The sequence below is a fragment of the Misgurnus anguillicaudatus genome, chromosome 12 (assembly GCF_027580225.2).
Source record: "Misgurnus anguillicaudatus chromosome 12, ASM2758022v2, whole genome shotgun sequence".
NCBI lineage: Eukaryota > Metazoa > Chordata > Actinopteri > Cypriniformes > Cobitidae > Misgurnus > Misgurnus anguillicaudatus.
Genome location: NC_073348.2, coordinates 13939076 through 13960191, shown reverse-complemented (window position 1 = coordinate 13960191; position 21116 = coordinate 13939076). Strand labels below are relative to the sequence as shown.

The following is a 21116-nucleotide window of genomic DNA, read 5'->3' as shown; positions in this document are numbered from 1 at the left end:
GCATGTCACCATATTCTTATTTATTGAGAGAGTGAATTGGTGGGTTATTGTGAAATGTGAGCCAAAATCATCACAATTAATGACTTAAAGCAACACTATGTAGTTTTCATGTAAAAATGACTTACAGCTCCCCCATGTGGTTGAAAAGCGCAACAGTGCCTGGTATCAGACACTCTTCTGCAGGCAGAGCTGTGTGCTCTACCCTCCACCGCCACTTTCAGAGTGTGCTTGTAGCAGCTAGGAGGCTGCTCAGGTTGCAGCAACTGTACAATTTGTCCAGTTAAAAGTTGTTCTATCATTGAAATAATTTTAGAGACATTATTTAAAGTAAAAAAAAAATACATAGTGTTGCTTTAAAGTACTTTAGTTTGTGTGCATTGAATTTATTTAATACACGATTTCCACAATTTGAGTTGGATTGCTGAAAAAGAATGAACTTTCCACAACATGTAATTTATTAAGATGCACCTGTATATATGTGAAATTCTTCCGAGAATTTTCTACTGAAAATTTTAAGTTCACTATACACTTATGGATTTAATAAATCAGAAAGTTAAACTAAATGAATTAATATTATTTAAGTGAAAGCAAGCATTTAAGTGATGTTTACTTGATTGTTTGAATAAACACAATGTTTGGGTTTACAATGCACTAAACAATCTTTTGTGAAATTTCAGTGGTGCTGAAAATAAAAAAGATATATTTTAAATAATAGTCAATCTAAGCAAAATAGTAATTTTTATGTCACATGCAGTACTGTGCAAAAGTCATAGGGCACTGTACAACCATTAGATTTGTTGTTTTTGCGATGGTACGAACGTATATAATGATTTATCAGTTTTTTTATTAGGATACAGGCAGACAGTACAGAATATTTGTATAGTATTAATAAAACAGAATAACTTGATAAGCTGTTTTATTTATGAGTGATATTCCTCCAGTCTTCTGTCTTGTTGTACTTATTACCGGAATGAGAATTCAGGCATACCTGAAACAAAAAGAAAAATGGTAACCTGCTTTTTAATCAGCTTAAGTAAATGTACTGTGATGACAGAAGTTATTATTAGATTTAACTATGAAAGGATCATATCATGATGAATCAAATTTCTGAATCTCTGAAACTCTTTTAACTCCCGAAACTCCTAAATCTTTTGATAAGTTCATTGTAGTAACAAAAACTAAACTCAACTTAAAGGCGGGGTGCATGATTTTTGAAAAACACTTTGGAAAAGAGAGTCAGGCCGAGTACAAAACACACTTGTAGCCAATCAGCAGCAATCAGCACTATTGGCGTGTCCACCAACCGACACTGTTGCCTGGCTAGCATATGTGTGGGTTCGGTCCATCAAAAGAAGGTCCAGATTCTATTTGGGGTAGGGACGTGTTTGTTTAGGTGATTTCAAATGTCAACATTGGCGTTCAGAGATCATGGACCCCGCCTTTAAATATGTTGTACTTTCCTAACTTGATATTTAGTCCAAATTTGTTTTTAAAGTAGTTTTACAAAAAATTGCAGTATGGTGTCTTAACTTTCCTTAAGGTTATCAATGATCAATTCTAGTTAAAGCAACATTTTAAAAGGCAGGTCAATATGTAAAGGTGTTAGTAGTGAAGAATAAAAACCTTGGGTGTAACCATTTCAACCTATTCTGTTATGCGTCTGGCCCAAAATTAACTTCCAGTCTATGCTTGTTTATTGGTCTCACTTTTGACTTAAATGACATCGGGAACAAATACTTTTGGAAAATAAAAATGTTTCGGTTTCCAAAAGACGAGTGGGCAGGGATCACCGCTGTGCAGATTTGGCAGCCGGGCAAGAATTTAAGGATGTGTAGTTAACATTGTATACATTCATTTTACACAGAATTGTTGATATAATGGTTGATACACTTTAGCAATGATGTGATCTACTGTAAGGTTGTTTACTTGTTATTTATTTAGCATGTTATTAAAAATAATCTACAGGACTCAGTTGTTATTAATTTTTAGCGAAAGTCTACCAGAAGTTAAGTTTGGGCCAAAAAGCCTCTAAGGTACCAATATGCAATTCATACCTGGATCCTTTGCCGGCAGACACTATTTTTGAATCTATAAAAATGTGTTTGGGAAAGTCTTATACTGTTCTAGCTCCCCCCTACAACATATTAATATGATTAAAGGCGGAGTCCACGATGTTTGAAAGCCAATGTTGATATTTGAAATCACCTAAACAAACACGCCCCTACCCCAATAGAATCTGGACCTTCTGTTGATAGACCCGCCCCACACATATATTCAACCCGGCAAGGATGTCGGTTAGTAGACACGCTCCTTACTGCTGATTGGCTATAAGTGTGTTTTGGTAGTCGGCCCGTCTCCTTTTCCAAAGCGTTTTTCAAACATCGTGGACTCCGCCTTTAATAGGTTAATTTTGATTTTATAACTAAACAGAAAGGTCTTTTTGATTTAAAAAGAAAGCATTCAAGTGAACAGTACTAAACGAACTTGAAGCAAAAATTAATTTCAGCAAATGCAAACTTCAATCAAACATAATAAGAGGTGAAGTATAGCTTTAGCCTACAGAAATGCTTATTGCATTAATTTTTAAAAGTGTGCGAGCAGTGGCGGATGCAGAACGTGACATATGGGTGGGCATGGATTAAGTCGGGGTGGGCCTGAATCTATGGGTGTCACTTTTGAATAAGAAACTATAACAAGTCTACAAAATTCGTCAAAACTTCACGAATCACAAGCGTATTGGTGAGAACACTAATTTAAACAACATACACCCGAACTGCACGTCACATTTTTGACATTATTGATACTTTAAATTGTAATGCAACGTGACATTAATTAAGCCTTTTTGGTAAAAAAAGTTATTGGGCTGTCATAGCCTACAAAAAAGAACCTGCACACAGTGACAAGAAATATAAATGAACACAAAAAAACTAATACTTTTTTAAATAGCCTATTAATACTTTTTTTAATACTTTTTAATTAGCCTATTCTCTTCATGCAAATCACTACAAAACATATTTTCGTTCTCACATATTTAAGTTAACTTACTAAATAAAGAAAGAAAGAAAAAGGGAATTGCTAGAATAATGTTAGACTATGAGGTTAAACGAAATGACAAATAAATAAACATTTAAATCACTTTTTGATGAGCACAAGAGCAAGCGGGTAGCCTACTTGTAAAGAGCGGAGCCGAGGAGCGCGCATATCAGACGTGAACACGAAAGGAATAAAACTGTAGGTTTAATTATGCTTTCACTTCATTTCCTGACAGTTTCACTTGTTAGTGAGGATAGTAATGACTGACAAGATGACGCAGAATTATATACAATATAATTACCTAACTAAATCTGAGAGAATGCAAACACATTAAAATATTTTTTCCTCCCCCCGACAGGCAGGGCGCAGATACATTTTTGTAGCCCGACTGGAATTCGCCATAGCCCCGGGACGTCTGGCTAGCGATTTTGCGAGCCCTGCATAGGTTTGTTTTTTAGAAAGACTTTCTTTAAAGTGAATTTCGTTTTGTATAAATTGTATCTTAACATTAATCAATGTTTAATCAAACAATTGCCTCGATTTAATAAATAAGAAGCACACCAAGAACGTCGGGTGTGGTGTGGATTGAAGTGAACCCACTATATATTTCCGCAGCCTACATCTTTCTGCTTTTAATGCATTTCTTAAATTAATGTCTCAATTACACAGTAGGCTTATAGAAAGTTATGATAGGCTATTTGTTGTAACGTATAGCTGTCACATTAACATCAGCTGTTCGTTTACATAAGACTCTGTCTACGTTCATTTACACTGCAGCGCAACGTCTGAGTAACTTAAACTAAAACAGGGTCTGCAGCGTTTGCGAACAAATCCGTTTATGGGGGTCGAAAACGGTGGTTTAGTGTAAATGAAAGGTGTAAATGTAGCAAAAGTAACGCGTTTTAAAAGATAAACGCATTAATGTAAACATAGCCTAAACCACTGTGCCGCTCTTAAAAGAGCTTGGAAATGCGTTTGTTTATATAAAATGATGATTGTGATTTCACCAAGTTAGATATACTTGGATAAACATTAATTGTTGGTCCTGGAACAACATTTCTACCAACCGGTTAGATTTCAGCATTAGGTTTAGGGTCAAAGTTAAGGTTAGGGCTAGATTTATTTGTGAAAGGTTTAGGTTAAGTCATGCTTCTTTGACACAAAACATGTTTTTTTAGTGTGCTTACCGGAAAAAGGGATTTTTCAAATCCAGTGTGTTCCCAGATTTAAATCCAGACTGATCAACCACAGCAGTTATATGAATGTCATAGCTCTGTCTGTAAAATAACATATAAATAAATTGTGTGCAAATAACATAACTGTGTAATACCAAGCATGTTAGTCATACCTATTGTTGGCTATTAGCTGTACATGTCCAGATAACGTCTGTCCCATTTTGGCAAAAAGAGGTGTTTGCAGGAGACAGCGCACCTGATACCAGTGAGTCAGAGGTTCATTGGGAGCAGTGGACAGCCATACTGTCATCCTGTATAATAGAATAAAAAAATTATTTAATCTAATCAAACTTTTCACCAGCATGTAGTTTTCTGTCATTTTTCCTTTTATGTTTTTACCTTGAGCCAACAAAGGCCACATCAAACCAGAATGCAAGCCCATGAATCAGTCCCGACTGCAGCATTTTGAAGACAAAAGGAATTTCCAACCTAGAGATTACATAAAATGTTACATTTTTATAACAGTTTGGGGTTTTATCATTTAACCCAGATTTTATTAGAGACCATGCGATGACTAGATTTTGACCTGTAATTTTTGCTTGCAGGTATATTCTTTAATTGTCTTTACCGGTGTAAATCTTCCTCTTTTGCCTCCAGAAAGCTGATGCTGTACTTTACAGACCTGGCCATGAGAACGTGCATATCAAATGTGTCCTGAAATGCAAATAGACATTTGATCTGCTTTGATAACAACATTATAAGGCAATCTAAAAACCACAGGAGTCAAGAATGTGAGAGAAACATCTTAATAAGTGTAAAACACATGGACTCACAACTACTGGCTGTTTAAAGAACTCGTCCACAGCTGATGAATGAAGTCCAGTCAAGTTTACGCCATAGAAATTGCTCTGATTCCTGATTTAAAAATAATATTTAAGTCATCTACATTTAAACACAATTTTTCAATTACATTTAGGCATGTAGCAGACGCATTTATTCAAAGCGATATCATACCAAGATACAAGTTTTAACTATTTCAAAACAATACGTGTTGCAAGAGAAAGAGAGAGAGATTCGTTCCACCGTGAAGATCCCAACGGTCTCTGCCCGCATCTCAGCATGCCTGAGGGACATCTCCCTCTGGATGATGTATCACCATCTCCAGCTAAACCTTGCAAAGACTGCTTGTCATATAGTCTGACCCTAAGATTCATCACAACCTTTCCATTCAGCTAGGTTCTTCAACCATTACACCTTCCAGGACAGCCAGAAACCTAGGATTGGTCATTGATGATCAGCTTAGCTTCTTGGAGCAGATTCTTGGAGCAGATTCATCCTCTACAACATTAGGAAAATTAGACCTTTCCTAAATGAGCATGCTACGCAAGTCCTAGTCCAGGCTCTTGTCCTGTCCAGACTGGACTATTGGAATGCATTACTGGCCAGACTCCTAGCCTGCACAACCACACCCCTACAGATGATTCAGAATGCAGTGCCAAGAGTGGTCTTCAATGAACCAAAGAGGGTGCACATCACTCCTCTCTTAGTGAAGTTACACTGGCTTCCCATAGCTGCTCGCATCAAATTCAAAGCTTTGCTCCTGGCCTTTAAAACCATCACTGGGTCAGCACCCCCTTACCTTCACTCGCTTATACAGTCTTACGTACCCGCTCAATCCATGTGCTCTGTCACCGAATTAACTCTTGGCTATGTATACTGTGTTAGACTTGATGAGACTAGTTCTAGTGCACTCATGTATTGCTGTTCTTGTGTTGCTCTAATTGCTCAAATGCTGAACTTAAGGTTCTGGATGGGGTGCAGGAATGCAGGAAAGTGTAAAAGTCCTCCTTCAGGGCCACCACCCAAACCAGTTCACAAGATGGTCGCCGCTGAGCCTACAGGCACATCCAAGATGGCCGCCGCCATGTCTGTTCCCAAGATGGCTGCCGCCATACCTGTACCTGTTCCCAGGATGGCTACCACCAGGCCTGCACCTGTTTTTAAAATGACCCCTGCCATACCCGCACCTGTTCTCAAAAGGGCTGTTGCCATGCCCGCATCTGTTGTCAAGAGGGACGTCGCTATGCCTGCACCTGTTCTCAAGATGGCTACCAGACCCAAGCCACTTAACAAGAGGGCTGCTGCACTGGAGCCTGTTCACAAAATGGCCACTGTACCTGAGTCAGTTCACAAGAAGGCCGCTTCTACAATAAAGGTGAACTTTATGACTAGAAGTCTCGTTTCGAGTCTGGATGATACTCCATTAGTAACCCTAACCTCCAGTTCTGTAAACCCTATGGAATCAGAGGTATGTCCCTTATCTTCTGTGCTCCCTGTTTTTGCCATGGCTCTGTGGTGTGTGTGGTCTGCTTTCTGCTCTTCTGTTTCACAAGATGTCTCTCAAACCCATGAACCTGATTCACCAGAGTTGCACAAATTTGCTGCAAAGTCTGAACTTGAGTCCCCTGCACACTGTTTCTGTAGAAAGGACTGAACCTGAGACCTATGAGCTTCCTGTCCTGAACAAGTTGACTGAGCCTGATGTTCCTTAATTTCCTGTCCCGACCAGAAGGCCAGCATCCAAGTTTCCTGAGTTCCCTATTCAAGCCAAGATGGTCGCCCCTGAGTTTTCTGTGTCCTGCAGGTCAACCAATATAGTCGCTTCCAAGCTCTATAGACTCTGCCCTTACAAAGATGGCCGATCTCAGACTCCCTGAAATCTCTGCCTAGCCCAAAATGGCTGCCCCCGAACTCCCTGAACTCTCTACCTGGCCCAAGATGGCAGTTCCTGAGCTTGTTGAATTCACTGCCATATCTAACCTGGCCCAGAGGTCCTCTCTCTGCTTTCTTCCTCTGCCTAGGTTCCTGTTGCTGCCAGCACCACCATGGGTTCCAACTTTGTTCTAGTCTCTGGTTCTGCCTGCGGTTCCACCCTGGCCTCTGGTTCTGCCTGCAGTTACGCCCTGGTCTCTGGTTCCGCCATGGTCTCTGGTTCCACATGTGCCAGTTCCGCCCTGGTCTCTGGTTCCACCTCTGACGGTTCTGCCCAGCTCCACCCTGGCTCCCCGCTCTGCCGGCTCTGCCCTGGCTTCCAGGCTCTTGGACCCTACATGGGTCTGGCCCACCATCCCACCCCCTGGTCCAACTCCATTCCTCCACCCACCCATGGACTAATTATGTTTGCTTTTTCTGTTTTTGTTATTATACGTTAAATATGGTGTACCACAGGGTTCAGTTTTAGGTCCTATCCTATTCTCGTTATATGTTACCTCTAGGAGACATTATCAGGAAACATAACATAAGTTTTCACTGCTATGCGGATGATACCCAGTTTTATATCTCGTCACATCCTAGTGAAACCCACCAGTTTTCTAAGCTAACAGACTGCATTAGCGAAATTAGGGACTGGATGGAACATAACTTCCTTATGCTAAACTCCAATAAGACAGAGATACTTATTATTGAACCAAATCGCTCCAAACATAATATGTCAGATTACAAGTTCCCCATAGATGGCTGCACTGTGGTGCCATCTTCCACGGTTAAGAACTTGGCCTAGCACCTTCGTATCTTAAAGAATTACTATCAGAATACAATCCATCACGTACACTGCGATCACAAAATTCTGGCCAATTAATTATCCCTAGAATATCAAAAAATGTCTAAAGGTGGTAGTTCCTTTTTATATCTAGCCCCTAAGCTCTGGAATGATTTTCCAAATAATGTTCGAGAATCAGACACAGTCGATCACTTTAAGTTTAAACTTAAGACATTCTTCTTTAACAAACCATTCACATAAAATGTCATGTAAATGTACCTATCCCGCAAGAGTTAGTTTGTCCAGAACAAAGCATTCACATAACTCATCTGGGTAATATACTTATGTCTGGAGCCGAGCGGATTTTTAAACCACAATACTGTATGACATTTGCATTACATGCAAACGGCCCCTACGCTAATAGGATTTTGATTTCTCTCTCCCTGTCTCGTCCTCAAACAGACCCAGTTCCTGCTGCTGTGAAGGTCCTCACACCACTGATCTACTGGCTGTCCTTCAATGTGATGCCCAGCCGATGAGCGACCAACGACCACTGGCTGAACCATTTTAATCTGCTTACCCGTTTAATATCCCTATCGTGTTATCTCTATCTATAGATATCATCCCGGGGATGAAAAAACCCCTAGGAGAAAAACCCCTTGGGAAAACCCATAGGAGGAGAAAAACCCCCCAGAGACACACATATATATATATGTCTCTAAAGGGTTTTTCTCCTCCTATGAGTTTTCCCAAAGGGTTTTTCTCCTAGGGTTTTTTCATCCCCGGGAGTGTCAGCCAACATTGGCTTAACTTAGCACTTTACTGTATACGTTACATTATTACTACGCTCGCTTGTACGGTTTATTCTTAGCCGCTGTATTCTACTTCTTATATTGTCTATTGATTATTCAGTGTTTTTCCCTAAATCTATTCATGTAAAGCTGCTTTGAAACAATTAACAATTGTGAAAAGCGCTATATAAATAAAAATTTAATTGAATTATTGAAGGGCGTCAGGAGCCGCCCATTAAATGTGGGGGGGGGGTTCTGTAATGGTCTTGTCTGTTGTTCTTGTCATGTCTTTTATTTTGAAGTGTATGTCTTTGTTTGCCATGTCTATAGTCCTTGTAGTCCTTTTGATCATTGGTTCCCTGTTGATGTATCCCCAGGTTTGTCTCTTGTCATTGATTAGTGTCTGTATATATAGCCATTGTCTCTTGTCATTGATTGTTTTGTACTAGTGCTTTATGCAGCATGTTGCGTTTCATGTTTTGTTTTATGTACTACGTTTTATGTCATGGATTATGTTTCTGTTTGGATTTACATTTCATGCCATGGATTATGTTTGTCTTTTGGTTTTATTAAACTTTGATCTGCACTTACTGTAGATCCAGTCCCATCTTCACTTCAATGTTACAGAATTTTCTTTTTTGTTCAATCTTACAAATGGTGGTTCTTTATAGTTCTTGATAAACAGTTTAGGACTTACAAAGAGTAGCCAAATTATTAGCTTAGTATGTAATGTAATATAAGATAGCTGATGATTAACTTTTTTTAAAGTATGCCTGCTCACACACATGCATACCACACACTTTACAAAAAATTCTTTGCTGCCTTAAAATATTTTGTTCAATCAACTCTTGACAAGAGATGAGTTGCTACAACGTATAAAATGAAGTTGACTTGTTATAACTTATAAAATATAATTTAAATAACTCGTCTCTAGTCAAGATAAATAATAGTAAGGTAAAATGACTTGAAACAAAAAAATTTAAGGCAGCAAATAATTTTTTTACAGTGCAGCTTAAACTTCTTACAGACAGATAGACAAGAACTATGTGCCATAACTCCGATTTGGACACCGGAAAGCTGCTTGGCTTCAGTTTGGTTACGGCACAGTGCAAGTACAGAGCGAGATGTGGGTGGTAGGGAGAGTACAGTCTCTCCATGCCAGCAAACCACAACTCCCTGTGGGCCAATGTAAAATAAACCATGATGGTTGAGGCTGTTGTGCATGTGGGATCGACGGAGCCATTGAGGGAACATGATCACACAAAGTAGACTCTCTTAAAGGAATGTTCCTGGTTCAATACAAGTTAAGCTCTATCAAAATCATTCATCAATTGAAAAAACATGCGGTTACAGTCATTCACTTACAATGGAAGAGAACATGCCAGCTTTTGGAGGGTTTAAATACAGTACAGTATTAGAAAAAGTAGAGGTAAGCCAATTATGCACATAGTTTGTATTAGTTCATATCAGGATTCAGGCCCCACCATAGCACAGAGACAGCACTGCTTAGAGTTACAAATGACCGCCTTTTAACATCCGATCGTGGTGCAATCTCAATTTTTATATGACTAGACCTTAGTGCACAATCGTATTCAATAGACTAGAAAACTATGTTGGCATCAGTGGTCAGGAGTTAGCCTGGTTGAAATTGTATTTAACCGACCGCTATCACTTTGTTTATGTAAATGAGGTAAAGTCATGTCACTCTCAGATTAAATACGGCATAATGCAGGTATCAGTTCTAGGCCCTATACTTTTCTCGTTATATATGTTACCTCTAAGAGAAATTATCAGGAAACATAACATCAGTTTTTACAGATATGCAGATGATACCCAGCTTTACATCTCCTCACATCCTAGCGAAACCCACCAGTTTTCTAAGCTAACAGACTGTATTAGCAATATCAGTGACTGGATGGCAAATAGTTTACGTCAGATTACAAGTTGCCCATAGACGACTGCCATCTACCACAGTCAAGAACCTAGGTGTGATGTTCGACAGCAATCTATCTTTCGATAGTCATATTTCCAACGTCTGCCGCACAGCATTCTTCCATCTTAGAAATATCTCAAAAATATGTCATATGCTGTCTACATTATCTATGCTTTTATGACCTCAAGAATACACCATTGTAACTCTTACTCGGGGGGTGTCACGTAAATCAGGTAACCAAGCTTCAGCTAGTTCAAAACGCAGCTGCAAAAATGCTTACTCGATCTAACATATCTCTTTTACAAAGCATTCACATAACTCGTCTTGTAAATATACTTATGTTGCAATAGTTAGCTTGGCCGGACCAATGACCGACCATTGGCGGCATCAGCGGCCCCTACGCTAATAGGATTTTGTTTATCTTTCCCTGTCTCGTCCTCGACTAACAGAGCCAGTTCCTGCTGCCATGAAGCTCATCAAACCACTGATCTACTGGCCTTCCTTCAACGTGATGCCCAGACGATGTCTGCCCAGCGACCACAATCCCTTCCTGTTTAATCTACTTTATTTATATAATTGGCTCTCTCAAGGGTTTTTTATCCATAAAAATGATTTTTGCTCCTAATACTTTTTTTTACCTCTAGGGAGTCAGCTGACATTGGCTTAACTTATAACTCTCTTTTTTACATTATATTATTACTCTGCTTGCTAGTATAGTTTAATCTTAGCCGCTGTACTCTGTTGTACTTTTGTTGTGTTTTTGTTGTGTTTTCTCCTGCTTTTATTAATGTAAAGCTGCTTTGAAACAATTAAACAATTGTAAAAAGTGCTATATAAATAAAAGTGAAATGAAAGTTTAAAGCCAAAATATGCATTAATTTATGTAAAAGAACTTTCACTTATATTAATGACGTAATATTAATTATTTACATTTAGGCATTTGGCTGCTTGACCGTTAAAAGTTGATGAAGTTTAGCTGTTTTACCAGAAGCTGGAGCGGGCATGATGCTCCATGTAAAGCTGTTCATCAGTGAAAGGTGCGAGGTGAATGTCACTGTTAGTGGGAAACATCATTCCTAGGCAATGAAAAAACAATATAAACATGAATTTAAAGTATAAAGTCTTAGTGCATGGTTCTGGTCTTGTACAGTGAAAAAGTAAAAGTTGGATCAAATTATTTCTATTTGGAATGCCTAAAATGTTTCACTTTAAGTGAAAATGTTAAGTTGAAAATGTTTAAATATTTTAGGTTTTAAGAATTTTAAGTAGAGCAGTTTTAACTTTTTACAGTGCAAAGCACAATTCATGCATTAATATGTTACTTCAAATAAATAAAAACAAGATTTTGTCTGGTTCAAACTTGCTCTGAAAATACATTATTTTTGGTTAACATCACAAATCACTCTTGATCCCTTTCAATGGCCTGGGACTATTCATAACCCAGTTCCTCCCTAAATCTGTTCTTATTAAATGTCCTTAATACTCAAAAAAAGTCAAATTACAAAAAAACAGGCTAAGCTCAGCTGGTTGTATCTAAATTATAACATTCCTTTAGCAAATCTGCTGAATTTGCTCCAAGAACAGCATGTTGTGATGTACCAGTGTCTAATTGGTGATGGTTTCACATGTATCACATGACAAACCTTTGGGTTTTAACCAGTTTTTGGCATGTAGATAGCTCTCTAACATCCTTTCGTTCAGAAGCATGTAGCCCATGGGTTCTGAGATGATCATATCCACATTCTCAGGACAGGAAACCTCCTCAATCTTTCCTTGCAAAACTGTGATTTTGTCAGACATGTTATTGCTTTTCACTAGAATCTAAAAAAACAAGAATGATACAAAAAATTACTCATAATAATCAAATCCTCAAACAATCTCCACTGCATTAAAGAAGCAAAACCAAGTCCACTCCACAACAATTATGTCAGTAACGCAGAACCAAATGTTCGGTCCGCCATGTGACTTATCACTTCAGAGACTTATCACCTCATGTGAAGCTAGTGGTGCAAACTAAACCTTTACCATTTACTGAATTCAAACATTCCTTCTACTTCATGCACTGAAGATAAAAAAAAACAATTTATAATTTCAGAGTTTAAAACTTGTGCTTGGCACACTTTAAAAATCTGTGTTATTTTTAACCAGGGTTGGGACAAAAACACAGAAAATGTTTATATTTGACCCAACATTGGGTTAAAACCATTTAGTATTGAAACAACCCAGCATAAATGACTGTTTGGGTTTGTCCTTTTTTGACCCAATGCTGGTTGAAAATAATCCAACATTTTTTAGAGAGTATAAATCAAATGTTGCTGTAGAAATACATGGCAGTGGCCTAAAAAATAAAGAAAGCCTTCATTATCTATGCAAGTTTCTTAGCCAAATCTGTCTTCAAGTCATTTAGTACCCAAAATGTCATGCATTCCTGACGTGCAAGAAACAACCTTTTGAAGGACCTCTTAAAAGTCTTGAAACCCTGTCAAAATGTTCCAGTAAGGCTAACTTGCTCTGGGTATTTTTTTAACAAAACCCATAGCCTAAGCTTTAGGCATTATGAGTAAGAAGACATATAGTGATAAGCGATTTATCATTCAACAGAGTCAGATGTGCCCTCACTATGCAATGAATGCTCTTTGTAATAGATTTATGCATAAAAAGATATAACTTGCTGTTGTAACTTTAACAATAAGATCCCCTTTGTTAACATTAGCTACATAATCCTTAAGCATTTATTAATCTTTGTAAATATATTTTATTCCCTGTTAATTTACATTATAGACAGAATAATGCAATGATGCAATAATAAAGAATAATGTTTTTTTTTAAATGCAAAGGTGGAACGAGATGAAATAAGAAATAGATTGTACAAACTTCAGCATATTTTGCTGCAGAACTGGCCTTCACTGCATATACTCTCTTGGCTCCTGCCTGAACAGCAAAAAAAGACAATATCCCTGTCCCACACCCAACATCAAGAACCACCTACAAAAAAAGGCATGAAAACATGGATGTTTTTACAAAGCTTAAAACAATTCAATTCAGAAAATGGTTCAGTACAAAAAAATAATTTATTTTAATAATCTTGTTGTTAATTTCCCTTATAATGCATAAAAAATGTTTTAATCAATATAAAAGGTCTATCTCTCAGTAATACTTATTTATTATAATAATATTTGCTTTAATCCAAACCAATTTACAATGTATTTAATATTATTCTTTTAAAGCCATACTTTTCCGCAGTAGTTTACTACTGCAAGAGACTTTTGGTTGTAAAATAAATTATTCGTTAAAAAATACACATTGTTTCTACAGTGGTACTAACCAAAACTTTTGCAAATACAAGAGCAATGTTTTATCGACTAGCACAACATAAATGAAAAGTACTGCAGCCCCTTGAGTTTGATAGAATCAGTCCCATCCGAATATAAGCCTATACCTACTTTCTTATTACATGAAAATTTGTATGCATAATGATGAGTATTATCTAAGCAGTATGCAAGAAGTATTCTGCTTCTGCTGCCATTTTAAGTATTCATTATATTTATAGCTTATAAGAGCTGATTGTGCAAGCTAATCTGTCATTCAATGTAAACAGCAGCCAGTAAGCTTGTATGTTTCTTCTACTGATAAAAAACTCCAAATGTATAGAGGCAAACAACAAACAGGAGGCAAGATTATTAGAAGCCATTATAAACAAGGCAGCTAAACCGAGCAAGTTTAAGCAGTGCACCATTGTAGTCATTTTCGGACATTTGGTAGTGATAAATGTTTGGGCTGACCGCTGTAAGTTGGTTCATTCAGAGCTTTAAAAGCTTCTAAGATCAATTCTGAGAGTTGTCATGACTGAAAAGAATAAACATCACAAACACATACTTTATCTTTAAAGTCAACATCATTGAGCAAAATGGCTTTTTGGTATGTCGCAGTTCTGAGAAAATCCTGTAGTGTGTTCTGCTGCTGTGACAGACTGAGCTGAGGGAGAACATGAAAATATGTCACTTTACTCACAAAACAAAAAATATTACACTGACCATGTGAAAAGGAAATAAATAACGTTTCAGGACTCTACAGATAATAAAACTCTTTACCTGTGGTGTAGATGAATCGCCTGTACTCTGGTGAAAAACGGACTGATCTCCCCTGAGGTCATTCCATGACTTCAGCCTTTTGTGGAAGTACTGAAACTCTGAAGCATAAGGGCAAAATTTACTATTTAAAAAAAGTTAAAGCATAACAACACATTAAAACAGTAACAGCATATGTGTTGTTTGTTAATATATATTGTTTTATAAAGGATTTTTCAAACTAGACTTCACATAAAATGTATCAACATCAAGAAACCATACAAATAGCTTAATGAAATGTTTGTTTAACTCCCTTTCCCTGTAATTGTTCTAGAACAAGTTATATTGGTATCCTGTCTTAATTTTTTAGCTTTGCCAGAGCTGCTTATGGCTTGCTGAATTTTTTGAATCAATATTCAATGCACAATCCTGGCTTTATTGTGCACAGTTCGTCTCTGCACATTATTCTAAACATCACATTACAAAGGCAGAAAACCGCAAAACCACCTTTACAGACAATACCTGTATGAATATAATGAGCATTGATGCCTAGAATGAGCCTTGAGCCATTTTATAAGCATATAGCCTCTATCACCCATTGGGAAAATCTTTGCTTAAAAACAGCCAAACCTTCTGAATGGCTTATTAACACCTGATCTGACAGCTGCCATGGGTGTCAATAAAGAATGTCTATTAACTTGCTTATGTAACCTTCCACCACTAACTAACTAACTAACTAACTAACTAACTAACTAACTAACTAACTAACTAACTAACTAACTAACTAACTCACTCAAAAGTAGCAGAAATGGCAACCTGAAACCTTAAAGGGCTGACCATATCCTTTCCACTTCAAGTGTAAAAACCTCTTTAAAAATCTAAGGTGCAGATTTAAGACAAGAACTTTGAATGAGAGCCTGCAGGTTAACATCGCGCTTGACCAATGGCTGAGCGGTGCAGTCTTCAAGACAATGGTGGAACTGTAAGCAGTTACCAAAACCAGCTCCAAGTCCCAGATCAGTGCAGCATCAGGAAAAAAAGACCTCAGCAGTGAATGTTCAAGAATGTTTATTGACTGCCAAGCCTTATCATAAGTCGTGTCATGCTGCTATGAAATGATCATGCATGGAAACATGGAAAGCTCCAAGAAATTGGAGAACCACTTGGACAGGGCAGTGCACTGTGCACAGTTTGTAGTGGTAAAAACCCACCCCAGCCAGGAGCATATTAAAATGCCTAGAAGTTGACCAAAGTAATTTATGGCAAGTTCACTGCCGTGTGCAAGCACCAAAGAAAATACCCTTATATATGAAATCTAGAGATAAATGTCTAGAGACTAAACTCTTGGTTAGGTCAACAGGGAAAAGGTGGAGTATCTTGACAACAATTTCAGCCATTGTGGCACATTTCCCAATTGCCAGGGGAAGAACTGTTGGGTGGAATACTGTCCAGTTTTGATCAGTACTTTTTCAAAATCTCCATGTGTGGCACACATGTGGATAAGATTTTATACTTCTTAAAGGAAAGAGAAAGTAATGCACGCACAATATCCAAGGAATAATTGTAAAATATAAATTTTATGAGGCATGGAAGCAGTTTTGGTTAACACAAAATAGATCTAAAACATGGAATCAAAAACATTTTATGTTAAATTCATGATGACGGCTTCTAATTAAATGTATCATTATCATAGCCCATCCCTATTTGTTTAAATGTCTGAGACAGTCTCGTTAGGACATACCATTTATAATTGAGTTACATAGTAATAATGAGATTAAAAACTCACCTGACTGAGTCGTGAAGCACAGAAGTATACTGAAACAGCCCAATGTTATGAGAAATGAGCGAGTTGCCACACGACAACATTCTGTCTCCCGTGTGACTGAAAATTTTAAAACACAGACGCCATCACCTGCAAACAAGATCATATGAAAACACATATGAATGCTATTTAAGCTGTGAAAGTTATAGTTACCCCCCACCCCAAAAAAACTTCATTCATCCATTAAAACCTTTTCATTCCTTTCTTTACAAAATAATTTTTACAATGGTACTTCCAAATTTTCAAACACAATTGATTATTAAATGTTTAGTACCTTTGCCATTTCTAAAAGTAGCCAAATCATGTGCTTTTAAACATATCTGAATGAAACTAAACAGCTTTTCAGTTACAAACAATTAAATTTTTTGACCGAATGGCAACTGACAGCTAGCGGGCACTTCGTACTTTGAAAAAGAGTATTGTGAACTTGTATGTTCTGCAGAGGAAAGGAAATCATACAGGTTTGGATCAACACAAGGGTGAGTAAATGCATAACAGAATACTGGTATCTGATTTTCTGTGCCACGGGCAGAAAGTGCTGGCGGCCAAGGTCAGTGTACCGTGTCAAAGAAAACAACGTTTGGTGCAGAATTTGCTGGAGCCCAAAGAGCAGAACAGCCTCACCGCTCATGAAGTATGCACAGTGTGGCAGTAAATTATATGGACCTGTCAGCCAGACCACACAATGAGACCAAAGAAAATGTGTTGCCCACCTGAATAAAGAGTATTCATTTGTCCTTCAACATTGCCATGCAAAGAGCCGTGAAAGAGATTATTTGTTAGAACAACGCAATTACAGTGTAAATAGGTTGCACGTTGTTCTTTAAGTGCGGATCTAAACTTACTGGAAAACTGTTTAGTTTCTTTTCAATGTCACACTGTAAAAAATATATTTTCTGCCTTATTTTTTTGCTTAATTAACTTTTGTTTAATAATTTGCTTTTATTCATCTTGCCAAAAGATGAGTTGCTACAACTTATAAAATGAAGGAGACTTTTTTCAACTATAGGCAGCAAAGTTTTTTTTACAGTGCGTGTATTGAGGCAAAAGCAAATATTAATATTTCCTTTTCTTTATATACAGTATATATAGCTTGATGTTTGTGTTATGCTTTATATCTTTACATAATACTTGTACCTTATGTCTATGTAAACAACCCTCTCAGATTCAAATCATTAAATAAACGTGTGAGCCACAGGAAATCTTTATTAATTTATTCGATTTATTTATCCTGGAAAGTAGGGCTTAAAAATTAAGATCAAACTGAGAAGCTAACGATGTAAAAAATTTAAAGGGCAGAGATCTCAAAATAAAGTCAAACATTTCTTATCAAATGATCTAAGCTTTGCTATTCACATTCGTTGGCTTTATGTTTAAACTTTATGTAATAATTGACTAGTTTGTGTTTATTTTTTATAATATAAAAGTTTTTGAAAAGCATCTCAAACAAAGAACTCTGATTAGGTTATCTGAGCTTTAACACAGCAATAACATTTCCCTCTGTAAAGCTTTTAAATTATTTTTTCAGTCATTATTGATAGCCTACAATTCATACTTGAAACACAAAGATCAAAACAATGTAAAAACAATACAAAAAAATCATTACCATCATTAATGGTGAAGTAGATGTCATTCAGCTCTCTGCTTACTTGAAGTGTACGTTTCTGATGTTGACTCTGTGTAGAATCCAGCAGATTTTGCTTGATATTGTTTTCATTCAGAAATACCAGGGTGATAGAAAAACTCATTTGATTATCACCCATGATTAAACCAAGTCTTCATTGTAAGGCGCCGGAGCTCTCATCCTCTCATTCCTTTTTGACAGATTTTGTGAAGTTCACATTAGAGGAGGTTCTTATGGACCTGGAGTGCAAAGAAGGTGGAGTTAAGTGAAAATAGTAAGTAGATTGTTACATTACTTACAACAAATACTTCTATAACAAATCACAAAAACCGCGTACCTTATCTGGTTCTGTTCCTCATCTTTGGAATGATCTACTGGTTGCAACAAGATCTGCTGAATCTGTAGCAGTCTTTAAGAATTGGCTAAACCCATTTCTTCCGCCAACACCTCACCTGCTAATATCTTTTCTTTTTTCTATTCTTATCTTTACATTCTCTGTCTTAAAAAAAAAGTGCTTACCCTAGGCTACTGTGTTAGACTTGATGAGACTAGTTCTGGTGCACTAATGTATTGCTGTTCTTGTGTTGCTCTAATTGCATCTATTGTTACCTCATTTGTTGCTTTGGCCAAAAGTGTAAATATGAATGACTAAATGTAAATATGAAAATTATTGCCCTGCTAAAAGAAAAAGAAAACAAACAGCTTAAATCATAAAGGTTAATCAACACTGACAGCTATAAACCAAGTCTTCTCAAATCACAATAAAAACAGCGAACTGTAATGAACTCATTTTGTGTTTCCCTAGTCTTGTCTCTTATTTTGAAGTTCTGTTCTGTCTCCCATGTCTGGAGTCCTTTGTAGTTCTTTTGTTCATTGGTCCTTGTGTTGAATGTTTCCCAGGGGGGTATTGCACGATTGCTAAGCCAGGATGAGAACGTGCAGCTATGTCAAGCCAGGTGTAGGATAAGTGCACATTCACGGCATTCTTAAACAGACCACGGGATCGATCGCAGAATCACTGATGCAAAAATTGATAAAACTCATAAAAATTCACCATGAAACTCCAAACACTTAACTACTATATGAATATACAGTATTTGATGCAAAAAAGTGTGCATTATCTTAAAAAAGGTATTTATGTCCTATAACAATTTAAATTTGGTGGAACTAAACAGAAATCATTGAATTATTATAAGATTTATGTACAGGATTTGACCATGAATAATTTTTTAAGGAAAAAATTAGGAAAAGGCAACAATAAAAATGCCACCTGCTAAGAAGCAAACATGCTGGTATCTCTGTAATACCAAGAAGCCCTCAATATGGGATCCTTCAGTGCATGATAGTGGATTTCAACCCCACCCCCAAACTAAAGCTTTCAAAAATACTACATTTACTGTGAGCGTCATGAAGTTTTCAAACAGTTTTATTCATCGACATGCCATAATACACTAAATAGTATATTCTGGATTGTTGGTGAATAGCCACCATGTTCAAACAAGGCTGGTTTGGACTGGAATATAGGGAAGTAAGATGGCCCAAAGATGGTAAGTCCCTTGAGGGGGCCAAAATGACATCTGGAAGATATGTTCTGTAGAGTACCTAAAAGATGGGAAAAAGGAATCATGTCTTCTGAAATTAATTTACTTTCATGCAGGACAATACACTATAGCATGCTGCAAAAAAGCAGCACTGACTATTTTAATTTTTAATCTAAATAGTTTTTTATTAATTTAAAAAAATTAAGGTACAGTTTGAATACTATCTTCTGACCTTAGTCTCAGGAGTCTATGAAGCATCATTATATGAATGATCTGTGAGGTGGACAGCACTATAATTCATATTCAAACATCAACTCTGGGATGCATCTTCAAGTGAAATAAAGACATTATTTGATTTACAATGTTTTTTTTCATTATCTGTCCATGCAGCACATTTGACAGATATCTGTTTTGTGGATTATTTTAACACACAAAATTTTGATAAAGTGCATTTTGCATAATAATTTGGAAAAGCATAATTTGCATATTTTTTTAAGCATTAAAGTATCTTTTGACATTTTAATTATGTATTTAAATAGAATAACATGTACACTGTCATATAACTATTGAGATTAAAATACAATTTAATATATAAATATAAACTTATTGACTTCATTTTAAAAACAAACAAAAATAGCATGTGCATAATAACTTTCAGAAAATCAAGATTAAGAAAATTTTGCATGCTGGAGACTTGACTGCAGAAATAAATCTACACATAAGGTAGTGTCTGCTGACATATTGTATCGTCTGTACTAATTTTAACATTAAAAAAGTTGCATATCTGACACAGGGGTGGGTGCAATCCGCTGCATCCAATGACAATAGGGAAAGCTGTAACACAGAAGAATGCCTGTTTTACGGTTACTGCCCTAATGCAGTCTTGCAATCTTGTAGAAGTGATTTCAGTGCTAGACTGACATTTATTATATCACCTGAGAATCTGTACCTCTCAGTCAGATATTTCTCATGCCTTAAAGCTACATATATCCTTAATTGAAACCGCCTTTCAACTTCATCAGCCATTTCTTATATCAATAATTGCATTAATAAATGTATTCATCAAACCCCTGACAGCAGTCTTTATAATAACTAAAATAACAGTATGCATTACAGTATATCTAGTATTTTAATGCAGGACCATGAAGTGACTAAAACACATGAATATCTAGTAGAATTGAAAGAGGAACTAGCTGATTAATCTGAAATGGTATAGTCTGCTATACCATGCTGTGGATGTTTTATGAGTCTGTGGTGTTTAGCATAATTTTTTATGAAGTGGTCTGTTGGGGAATTAGTATGAAGGTGGCAGACAGAAATACACTGGACAAATTGATTAGAAGGGCTGGCTCTGTACTTGGTATGGAGCTGGACTCTGTTCATGTTCTGGCTGAGAAAAGAATACTGTCAAAACTATATTCAATTCTGAACAATCCCTTTCACCCACTACATAGAAGTACATTTAGTCAGAGACTGATCACTGCTTAGTGTTTTACTGAGTGTTTTACAAGATTCTTTATACCTGTGGCCATTAGGCTGTATAACTCCTCTTTGTAAGTGCTGGGACAATTCACTATTGAAGTATTTACCCT

General features: G+C 36.8%; 1 protein-coding gene across 2 annotated transcripts; it reads right to left on the bottom strand.

The window, feature by feature from the left end:
- Positions 1 to 822: 822 nt before the first annotated feature.
- On the bottom strand, positions 823 to 19863 carry carm1l (coactivator-associated arginine methyltransferase 1, like). Of its 2 annotated transcripts, XM_055209180.2 has the most exons (14): positions 18321 to 19862; positions 17966 to 18222; positions 16324 to 16449; positions 14562 to 14659; positions 14347 to 14445; positions 13345 to 13455; positions 12114 to 12291; positions 11456 to 11546; positions 5042 to 5123; positions 4837 to 4922; positions 4608 to 4697; positions 4382 to 4519; positions 4221 to 4310; positions 823 to 988 (listed from the first exon to the last, which is right to left on the bottom strand). In XM_055209180.2, exons 2-14 carry the CDS (start codon positions 18120 to 18122, stop codon positions 979 to 981), a joined length of 1356 nt encoding a protein of 451 aa, XP_055065155.2. In that variant the 5' UTR covers positions 18123 to 18222; positions 18321 to 19862; the 3' UTR covers positions 823 to 978. The 2 variants fall into 2 exon arrangements, with proteins under 2 accessions (XP_055065155.2, XP_055065157.2); XM_055209182.2 differs by lacking the exon at positions 823 to 988 and having other exon boundaries at positions 4217 to 4310; positions 18321 to 19863.
- Positions 19864 to 21116: the final 1253 nt, after the last annotated feature.

What these genes read in the sequence shown, in the direction of transcription:
- carm1l (XM_055209180.2), bottom strand. Translation starts at nt 18,122, where the DNA reads ATGGGTGATAATCAAATGAGTTTTTCTATCACCCTGGTATTTCTGAAT. An exon ending in GTGCTTCACGACTCAGTCAG is followed by an intron (nt 14,660 to 16,323) that starts GTGAGTTTTTAA and finishes CTTATGCTTCAG; the next exon opens with AGTTTCAGTACTTCCACAAA. An exon ending in AAACTGGTTAAAACCCAAAG is followed by an intron (nt 11,547 to 12,113) that starts GTTTGTCATGTG and finishes TTCATTGCCTAG; the next exon opens with GAATGATGTTTCCCACTAAC.